At 41.1% G+C, this 11,294-nt stretch overlaps 1 protein-coding gene across 1 annotated transcript in view; it reads left to right on the top strand.

Moving 5' to 3' along the window:
* The first annotated feature begins 957 nt into the window (after nt 1-957).
* The window catches only part of LOC126249761 (NACHT and WD repeat domain-containing protein 2), a 253,964-nt gene continuing 243,627 nt past the window's right edge, over nt 958-11,294 (top strand). The window contains exon 1 of the mRNA XM_049951451.1: nt 958-1,060. Coding sequence (XP_049807408.1) covers nt 958-1,060 — 103 coding nt within the window. The remainder of the gene's footprint in view (nt 1,061-11,294) is intronic.

Below are 11,294 nucleotides of genomic sequence, written 5' to 3'. Positions count from 1 at the left end.
AATGAAATTCGCAAAGAGTTTATGACTTGGTATCGACATGTCTCCTGGTTACCGTCTACATCTACATCTACATGGATACTCTACTTATCACACTTAAGTGCTTGGCAGAGGGATCATGGAACTATCCTTGCCAGCTGCGCGATGAAATTGTGCTGCAGCCTCACAAAGTGATCCATCGGCCGCCAAAGTTTGCAGTTTTGCGTTTTCTGTCGATACCTGTACGAATATCAATATGGGATCAATTTGCATAGGTCCTTCGAGGTACGTCTTTTTTTGTTCAAAATGGTTCAAATGGCTCTGAGCACTATGGGACTTAACTGCTGAGGTCATCAGTCCCCTAGAACTTAGAACTACTTAAACCTAACTAAACTAAGGACATCACACACATCCATGCTCACGGCAGGATTCGAACCTGCGACCGTAGTGGTCTCGCGGTTCCAGACTGTAGCGCCTAGATCTTTTTTTTGTCTTAGAGTGTATAAACAGTTCGGCTTACTGAACTTATTTCAGTCTGCAACAGCGTTCTGAGTCGTTTAAGCCTCTAATGATGTCTCCGACAGTGGAAGACGAGAATCATGCCTTGGACCACGGCCTTATGCCCATAAATCAATATCAGCAAAAACCCAGTCTGCCACCTTGGGATGCATTTCACCAGTATAACATTATATTTTACAGCAATGCTGCTTTCAGGCTAGCAAGATCACGTCAGGAACTACCTGAACCAAAGAGTTCGATTCTTCACAAATTTGGACGAGCAAAAGTTTACATGCATCAAAATTGATCCGCAATCAACATTTAAATGATGGATACTCAAAGTACAGAACATTATCTTGTTATCCGTTATAGTTGTTACTGCTCAGCTTTAAGCGCTGTTATTGTTTTTTTCGTATTTGATGATAATGTACTGTTAGAGTGGTTTTGTTTACAGGAATATAGAAATCTCCTCTATCAACAACCATGGATGATCGAACAATTGACTTAATTTTCTCCGGGTCCCTTGAGAGTTTACCTCCTGTGAGTTCAAAAATTGTGAGGATATTCACAAGCTCCACGTTCACTGGTAAGCTACCATAATATAAATATCATTTAATTTAATTTACTCTTAATTTTTTCTAAAGATAATCACATAATTGATCTTATTTACAATATTGCTGTATATCAACTGCGCAAGGAATTTGAGGATGCTTTTTTTAACATAAAAATTGTAGTTTTTTTATTGAGATATTTTATTCCTTATTCCGCCAATAGGAGAAACTCTGCGTTGAAATTTAATCGGGGGGGGGGGGGGGGGGAATAGAGAGAGAGAGAGAGAGAGAGAGAGAGAGAGAGAGAGATCATAACCACCGTTTTTATACACAAACTCGGGCCCTCCCTTGAAATAGACGTTAAACGCACATGTCAGTGAGATAGATGAAACTAAGTCGAAATCTCAGTTAACGGAATCGATGAGCTGAAAAGTTAGTAATTGAAAGTAATGTAGTAATCACAAACACAGGGTTACAAAAAAGCGTTTCTAAAAATTGTTTACGTCTTTGAAGCATATTCTGAACATTTTTGCACTACTGATTCCGACAATAACATTCGATTTTCTTCATCAGGTCATGTTTTTCTGCTAACTCGATTTCATAAAAGTGCGAACTTGAACGAAATATATTGAATTTTTGTGACATGACCTGTATATTTTGTTAATATTTCTTCTTTAAATTTGATTTTTCACAGGGAAAAAATCTTTTTATAAATGCAAAACACTATACGACAAAACACTATTAATTAAACAAATGTAATAGTGTACATTGTGTAGCGGAGATTGATACACTATGTGATCAAAAGTATCCGTACACCTGGCTGAAAATGACTTACAAGTTCGTGGCGCCCTCCATCGGTAATGCTGGAATTCAATATGGTGTTGGCCCACCCTTTGCCTTGATGACAGCTTCCACTCTCGCAGGCATACGTCCAATCAGGTGCTGGAAGGTTTCTTGGGGAATGACAGCCCATTCTTCACGGAATGCTGCACTGAGGAGCGGTATCGATGTCGGTCGGTGAGGCCCAGCACGAAGTTAGCGTTCCAAAACATCCCAAAGGTGTTCTATAGGATTCAGGTCAGGACTCTGTGCAGGCCAATCCATTACAGGGATGTTATTGTCGTGTAACCACTCCGCCACAGGCCATGCATCATGAACAGGTGCTCGATCGTGGTGAAAGATGCAATCGCCATCCCTGAATTAATATTCAACAGTGGGAATCAACAAGGTGCTTAAAACATCAATGTAGGCCTGCGCTGTGATAGTGCCAAGCAAAACAACACGGGGTGCAAGCCCCCCCCCCCCCCCCCCCCCCAAGAAAAACACGATTTCACTGTTGGCACCACACACGCTGCAGATGACGTTCACCGGGCATTCGCCATACCAACCCCCTGCCATCGGATCGCCGTATTGTGTACCGTGATACGTCACTCCACACAACGTTTTTCCACTGTTCAATCGTCCAATGTTTACGCTCTTTACACCAAGCGTGGTGTCGTTTGGCATTTATCTGCGTGATGTGTGGCTTATGAGCAGCCGCTCGAAGAAGAAATTCAAGTTTTCTCACCTCCCGCCTAACTGTCATGGTACTTGCAGTGGATCCTGATACAGTTTGGAATTCCTGTGTGATGGTCTAGATAGATGTCTGTCTATTACACATTATGACCCTCTTCAACAGTCGGCGGAATATTTCAGCCAACAGACAATGTCAGCCTCTTCTCTTTTGTGCTGTACATGTCCCTTCACGTTTCCACTTCAGTATCACATCGGAAACAGTGGACCTAGCGATGTTTAGGAGTGTGGAAATCTCGCGTACAAACGTATGACGCAAGTGACACCCAATCACCTGACCACGCTCGGAGTCCGTGAGTTCCGATGAGCGCCCCATTCTACTCTCTCACGATGTGTAATGACTACTGAGGTCACTGATATGGAGTGCCTGGCAGTAGGTGGCAGCACAATGCACCTAATATGAAAAACGTATGTTTTGGGGGTGTCCGGATATTTTTGAGCACGTAGTGTACGTGACAATTGCATGAGAAGCCATCATTGTTCAAAATTCAGGGCTTGATTGTAAGTTTCCTGGAATATGCAGAATGTTCAGCAGCACGAACGTCTCTCATCGAAGTCAAACAGTAGTCTGCCATCATGACTGCATCCAATCCCTGTACCTGGTCTCCATCTCTTTCCTCTACTGATGGAATCACTTGCCCTCCTCGTCGCTCACTGCTTCCAGATTCGCGGAAAATCGATCTATATGTAGAATAAGTATTGCATTTTAACACTCAAGTTGGATTCAAGGTATCTGAAAGTGGTCAGCGTAGTGATAACACGTTCTACGTAGTTCATCACGTTATTGCTGCCTAGAAAGTTCTTCACCACCATAAAAAATACCATCTACGCTTCTACTTTCAGTTTCTTCATAGTGTTTGCGAACATCCTGTACGTTTACAGTACAAAAATTTCTTCTCTTTTGGGAAAAAAAATCGAGGAACTTTTTGTGTTCGTTGCGATAGAAAGTGATTCGAATACTGTGAGATAGGAAGTTTTTTCTTTCAATCTTATTGCCAACAACTCGGCGAAAGATTTTGACAAGCTGAGATCGCCAACCAGATCACTGAGCTCCCGTTGAGAAAAAGAAATTGTGGCATCATTATTAACATCTAAATATAATTCTTCTCTTTCTTCAACACTAGCGGAGACTTCGTTACTAATGTCAGAAAGTGCTCCGGAGATCGGTATTGGAATTTCCTCGTGATGAGGTGGAGGACAATGTGCTGATGCAAGATCAGGATACGTAGGCAGGTCCGGTCCTTTCTGTTAGTCCCAGGCATTTCAGCAGCGCAGAAGTTGCAGTCTGTGGCATGGTTTGTCAGTGCTCTCCAGACAGTGGGAATTCCAAATTTCAAGGAATTCTTCTTGCCGTTGGTCTACCGATGCCGATACTCGGTGAATGTGTTGCATACCGTGTGCTGTGCCCGAGCTTTATCTTTTCCACCGATCTGCATAAACAAATAAGCCAGGTAACTACGCTTTATGGAACTTGTGACTGAGCTCCTCTTAGCAACCAGGATGTGTTCTCTGTAGACGTAGCGCAACATATCGGGATTATTTTTGCACCGTCTTCATGCTGAAATCATTTCATTGGCTTGCAAATAAAGAGTTTTAATATAAAACAATGTTAATTGAGAAATAATAAATTAGTATTTTCCCAGGTTTTCGCTGTATGTGTCATAACACACAAAAATTCAATCACTCAAAAAGTTGATGTGATTGACATAAAACAATTTCATTTTTCAAATTAGTACATCACAATTACAAAAAGTCAGTAAAAATTTTGGACTATTTTTTCATTGTTACCCAGTGAAATATAGCGGAAGGAAGAGAGAAAGTATAGGGCACTGCTGGTCACGGAGTGGTTTTCAAGAGCTGGAGGTTTCGCAACATTTCAGAGGTTTTGGTTTCCACCGTTGAGCTTCATACACGTGAATCGAGCTGAGTGTCCGCTGTTCTCGTCAGTAGATTTTTATACATTTCACATATTTTAAAGATTACACATCCGGATATTTAAATCTAATACCCTACCATATGAACTCATGGGAACAGAACTCCCGAATTTATAATACTTAATATTGTATAAAGCTGGATTGGTGGTTGATGGAAAGCATGGAGACATTGTTATCAAAGGGACGAAATAGTTGCAAGAATGCGAAATCGTCTAATGATCATGACTGATTTAAATCTAACAAGAATGGAGTTCGTTTTGAAGTGGAGATCGGGGAAAAATGGTTCGATGACAGATAAGAAAACAATTTAAAAACAACGAAATCTGTACTTTTGTCTCTAATTACATCCATGAATAACTAAGTTTAAAAAAAATACTTTCTTAAAATAGAAGAACCTCATAAATAGTATTCGTCATTTCTGTTCAGAAAAAGAAGATTTAATCTGATTCAGAAGGGGACGAGTTACGTCTGTTCCTATAAATTTGTCCAATTTATAATTTTTTTTTCAGTCGGGACAGACGAGGTTGGAGTACTTTAATACCAGGCAATATCCGTTGGCCCACTGATATAGCTTTATTGTAGACAGTACCCTAACCAACTAGTAGTTTAGACACGAAAGACTTTTCAACATTGTGACACACAAAATTTTTGGCATCAACATTAGCCATTTACAGTCTGTGCATCATTCATTCCTGTACCAGAAATCTAGCCCAGAAATTCAGTACCGTTGCTACTTTTTCGTCCTTATTATTTAAGAAGTGTTGCATTTTATATTCACCTACAATCTGTGTTTCTTCGGTCTCCGAAATGCTAACTTCAAGAAGTGAGAATCACATAAAGCGGCCAATTTTGAAGCAGATCGTGATAAAGTTGAAATTAGACGCGTATCAACATGTTCATTAATATACGCTAATTTTATTTTGTTGTTTCACTAGTCAAACTGTTATTTACACTTGTAAATTTTAAAGAGATTTCGTGAACTGATCTAATAGCTTGCGTGCAGGTCACGTAGGCGACGTGTTAAAAATAGTGGGAATTTTATTTATCTTCATCAATGTTATCTTCTTCAAAATAATAACCATTAGATATTATATACTAATGACAGAGCTTTTACCAATCCCCAAAGCAATTTAGGAGTTCTATCTTTGGTACAGCTTTTAGCTTTCGCAGCGAAGCCATGTCTCACAAATATGGTGTCTGGGGCATCATTACTGTGTTGTTTTTGGTGAAAAATTAACGATCAGTCATTGGAATGTGAGAAGATGCAGTATCGTGGTGCAAAAGCTATGAATTGTTTCGCCACAAATCCGGACGCTGTTTTCGGACTGCACCTCGAAAACGACGCTGTACTTGTAACTGGTATTGCTTATTGATAGTTCGACTTTGTGGCAAAAACTCGTGGTCCACTATGCCGTTAAAGTCGCAATACACAGTGAGCATAACCTTCACATGTGACCGGACTTGACGAGTATTTTCTGTCTTTGGAATCCAGCCAGAATGATTTCAGTAGGACGATGGATCACTAGTTTCCACGTCACATCTGCAAACCCACGTTTGATAATCTATTATGACAGGCTTCAGTAGTTCTGAATCGTTGACTTCATCCATATATTGACTCTTGAACTCCTTGCATTCGCTTTTTTGTGCGAAATTTAGGAATTATGAAATTGATTTTCCAGTCACACTTCTCATACCCAAAGCACCCGAAAAACATTTCGTGGCATGTGCCAGACGATGTGCCTACATTACCATTGACTTCTCTGACCGCGACTCGGCAATCGCTTACAATCATTTCCTTCACTTTTTCACGATATCTTTAGTTGATGATATGCTGGGGCATCCAAGGCGCTCCTCATCTTCGTCTTCACGGACTTCTTTGAAACGCTTACACCACTCGTGAACCGTTATGTTATTCATAGCAGACTCATCAAATGCAATATTTAACGTTTCTAAAACCTTGCTCCTCTTTATTCCATGCTTATAGCAAAATTTAATACAAATCCTCTGAGCAATTTTTTTACAAAGTAAATAATCACCGATACTACTTAAACACATATAAACGCTTTGACAGCTGACCACAGGTTACTAAGTACCCGATATGGATATCACTGTACAGACAAAAATGGTTCAAATGGCTCTGAGCACTATGGGACTTAACATCTGTGGTCATCAGTCCCCTAGAACTTAGAACTACTTAAACCCAACTAACCTAAGGACATCACACACATCCATGCCCGAGGCAGGATTCGAACCTGCGACCGTAGCAGTCTCGCGGTTCCGGACTGCGCGCCTAGAACCGCTAGACCACCGCGGCCGGCACTGTACAGACACTCTTAAGACATGTACACCAACAGAACAACGAAAAAATCGTACGAATCAGACTAATGCAACACGCGAAATTAAAAGATTCTAGTTACTTTTCGACACACCGCATATTTTTCGTTGGTGAGTGCAGTAATCATTGTATGTGAGAAAGTGAACAATATGTAATTTCAATTTGTTGATTCTGTTAAAGAAGTGGTAAGGTCTCTTATCCTCTAATATCTTTGAAATTCGATAGCTTCTTGCTAGCAACATTGCTTTACCTCATAAAATTTTTAAAAATGTGCTACTGCTACGCGTTTGCCTTGCAAGCGGTGATGATACATTAAAATATATTTCATTTACTTGGAGTAAGTAATGATGTCGAGGCAGTTCAATAATAACTGAATTGTACTATTATTTTTCACGCCATGTAACTGAGGTTCTAGTTAAATTGAAAAGAACCTGGAAAGGGACAGAAGAGAGAGCACATTAACTTTGGGAAATTGAAAGACAAAGCCAATTGTGAAAAATTAGAGAATGCATATTGTGAAATCATGATGCAAAGATAGGAAACGGAATGCACAGAAGGAAGATGGGATCGTTTTAAAAATGGGATCAAAAAGGCAGCTAAGGAAACGCTTGGAGTCAAGGAGAGGAAAAAGTAAAGAAAGAATGGGTAACATCAGATATGACAACCAAGATGGATGACCACAGGAAATGGAAAACTCTAAACACAGAAGAAGGGAAGCGCAACTACAGGAGGTTAAATAATGATTTAAGAAGGGAGACAGAAAAAGCAAAGGAGAAATGGCTGACAGAAAAGTGTGACAGGATAGAGAAATTAGAGAAAGAAGGAAAATATGATTTGATGTACAAAAAAGCAATGGATTTGACATTCAGGGAAAAGAGAAACAACAATGGACTAAAGGAAGTAGAGGCAGCAGACGGTAAAATGGTGAGTGAACCCCAAGAAATAATGAGAAGAAATGGCTATACGCTACAGACAGCCGACCAAGTAAACAAGAGCTTGTAATAGAAGAAGCAGATAAAGTTTCAGATGAGGACAAAGGAAATGCGATACTGACTAATAAGATTGAAGCATCTATGAAGGAGATGAAAAATGGAAAGGCGATGGGAATTGATGAGAATCCTGCGGAACCGTTGAAGTCATTGAAGAAAGAAGGGAAAAGGGAGTTGATTGAATTGTGTAATCAAATATATATGACAGGTATATGGCCAAAGGGCTTCACAGAAAGTATCTTAATACCTATACAAAAGAAAAAGAACAGCAAAAAGTTTGAGGAACATAGAACAGTGAGCCTGATATCGCATGCAACAAAGTCTTGTTGAGGACGCTCAACAGAAGGCTATATGGAAAGCTGAATTGCGTAATAGGAGATGAACAATTTGGTTTCAGGCAAGGAGTGGGAACTAGAGATGCCATGTACTGAGAGTGATAGGGGAGAGGTACATGGAGAAGAAAAGGAAGGTGTATGTTGTGTTCATTGATCTTGAGAAGGCTTTTGACTGTGTGAGATGGGACAAACTGATGGAAATCCTAAGGAAACATGGAGTTGACTGCAGGGATAAACGGCTAATTAGAAATTTATATTTGAACCAGAGAGCAAGAGTAAGAATAGGAGGTGTGATGAGTGAAGAAATTGAACTGGGAAGAAGTGTAATACAAGGTTGTTGTTTATCACCAACACTGTTCAGTTTCTATCTGGAAGAAATTATTAAAGAAAGTTTTGATGGAAAGAGAGGAGTTTGTATAGGGGGTCGGAGAGTGGACTGTATAAGATTTGCAGACGATATGGTTGTGATGGCAGAGAGGGCAAGTGAGATGGAACAAACGTTAGATGATCTAAACACAAAATTAGAATAATATGGAATGAAGATTGACAAGAAGAAAACGAAAAGCATGGTAATTGGAGGAAAGGGGAGAAAATGCCATATGAAAATAGGGAGATAGGAAGTAGAGCAAGTGAATAACTTCAATTACTTGGGAAGTGTAATAATGGATGATATGTATTGCTTAACAGAAATTAGGAAAAGAATTGCAATGGCAAAAGAAGGATTCAAGAGGAAGCAGAAATTACTTTGCGGACCACTAAACAAAGATCTGAGGAAAGGACTTGCCAAATGTTACATCTGGAGCATCGCACTGTATGGTGCGGAGACCTGGACATTGAGGGAGGTAGACAATAATAATGGCGTGTGACGAGGGCCTCCCGTCGGGTAGACCGCTCGTCTGGTGCAAGTCTTTCGATCTGACGCCACTTCGGCGACTTGCGCGTCGATGGGGATGAAATGATGATGATTAGGACAACACAACACCCAGTCCCTGAGCGGAGAAAACCTCCGACCCAGCCGGGAATCGAACCCGGGCCCTTAGGATTGACTGTCGCGCTGACCACTCAGCTACCTGGAGTAGACAGGAAGGTAGATGAAAGAAGGTTTGGAGCACCAGAGATGTGGATATGTAGAAGAATGGAAAATGTGAAATGGGAAGAACGAGAAAGGAATGAATAAGTATTAAGAAGAGTTGGAGAAGAAAGAAACATGTTGAAAGTCATCAGAAGGAGAAAATGGAACTGGATAGGACGTTGTTTGAGGAGGGACTGTTTATTGAAGGAAGGAATAGAAGGAATGGTGGAGGGAAAAAGGGGAAGAGGAAAAAGAAGATATCAAATGCTGGACAAAATCGAAGGAGACAAATATTCAGAAATGAAAAGACTGGCTATGGACAGACAAAAGTGGAAGAGGCTTAATGCATGACAAGACCTGCTGTAGGGCAGAATACTGTGCTGCTACTAGTATGTGAGCCACATATGGATAATGCAAGATGTACAGATGTCTGTAACGGTGGTAATTTACACTGCCGAAAATACATTCTTTCTTTCGTCTCATGTACCGCATTGTGCGCCTTGTGAATTTTCTGAAGAACATATCAATCAAGATATGTAACTAGTGAGTCCTTTACATAATGTATCGCTGCGGCGACGACTGGAAGACTATGCACCTTTGCTTAGGTCACTATTTTAGGCTCCAACAAATTCTGCACGAGCAAAATGTTCAACGAAAATATTTATCAGTTGCACATTAAGTGGAGATTGAAATGGTGGTTCGTCTTATGTGTACGTTTGTAATAATACAGTTTCTTTTTATAATTTAAGGCATACCAGATCTCCATGGATACGTTGTGCTTCATAAACTCACATCTGAAACAGCAAGTGCCTGTGTTGTGGATAGCGAGAATTAGGTGCATCTACAAACTTCTGAAATACACCATTGTTTGCAAGAATAATGAAGCTCGTCAAGCCGTCGAAGGTTTTCGTTTCTTCCATACATTCCTTGTCGTAATTTATGGCCTCCTCATTGTTTTGCCCCTCATTATTGTAGTAATCTTTACACTGAGGTGACAACAGTCACAGTGTAGCTTATGCAGATGGCAGCAGTATCGTGTACACGAGGTATACAAGGGCAATGCATTATCGGAGCTGCGATTTTTACTCAGTGTCCGTGTGAAAAGGTTTCCGACTTCATTACGGCCGCACGACGGGAATTAACAGACTTCGAACGCGGAATGGTAGTTGGAGCTAGACGAATGGGACGCTCCATTTCGGAAATCGTTAGGGAATTTAATATTCAGAGATCCACAGTGTCAAGAGTGAGCCGAGAATACCAAATTTCACGCATTGTCTCCTACCACGGACAACACAGTAGCCGACGGCTTTCACTTTACTGAGAACAGCGGCGTTCGCGTAGAGCTGTCAGTGCTTTCAGACAAACAACGCTGCGTGAAATAACCGCAGAAATCAATGTGAGACGCACGGCGAACATATCCGTTAGGACAATGCGGCGAAATCTGGCGTTAATGGGCTATGGCAGCAGACGACCGACGTGAGTGGCTTTGCTAACAGCACGACATAGCGAGTACCGCCTCTCTTGGGCTCGCGACCGTATCAGTTGGAACCTAGACGACTGGAAAACCCTGGCCTTGTCAGATGTGTCCCGATTTCTGTTGTTAAAAGCTGATGGCAGGGTTCTAGTGTAGCGCAGAGCCCACGAAGCCGTGTAAAGATGTTAACAGGACATTGTGCAAGCTGGTGGTGGCTCCATAATGGTGTGGGGCGTGTTTATATGGAATGGACTGGGTCCTCTGGTCCAACTGAACCGATCATTAACTATAAACGGATATGTTCGGCTACTTGGAGACCATTTTCAGCCATTCGTGGACTTCATGTTCCCGAACAACGATGAAGTTTTTATGGATGACAGTGCACCACGTTACCAGCCCACAGTTGTTCGCTATTGGCTTGAAGAGAAGTCTTGACAATTCGAGCGAATGATTTGACCATACAGATCGCCCAACATGAATCCCATCGAACAATTACGTGGCATAATCGAGAAGTCAGTTCGTGCACAAAATGCTACACCGGCGACACTTTCGCAACTA

The sequence above is a fragment of the Schistocerca nitens genome, chromosome 3 (assembly GCF_023898315.1).
Source record: "Schistocerca nitens isolate TAMUIC-IGC-003100 chromosome 3, iqSchNite1.1, whole genome shotgun sequence".
In the NCBI taxonomy this organism is placed as follows: Eukaryota; Metazoa; Arthropoda; class Insecta; order Orthoptera; family Acrididae; genus Schistocerca; species Schistocerca nitens.
The sequence above is the reverse complement of the archived record's forward strand: the minus strand, read 5'-3'. Positions and strand labels throughout refer to the sequence as shown.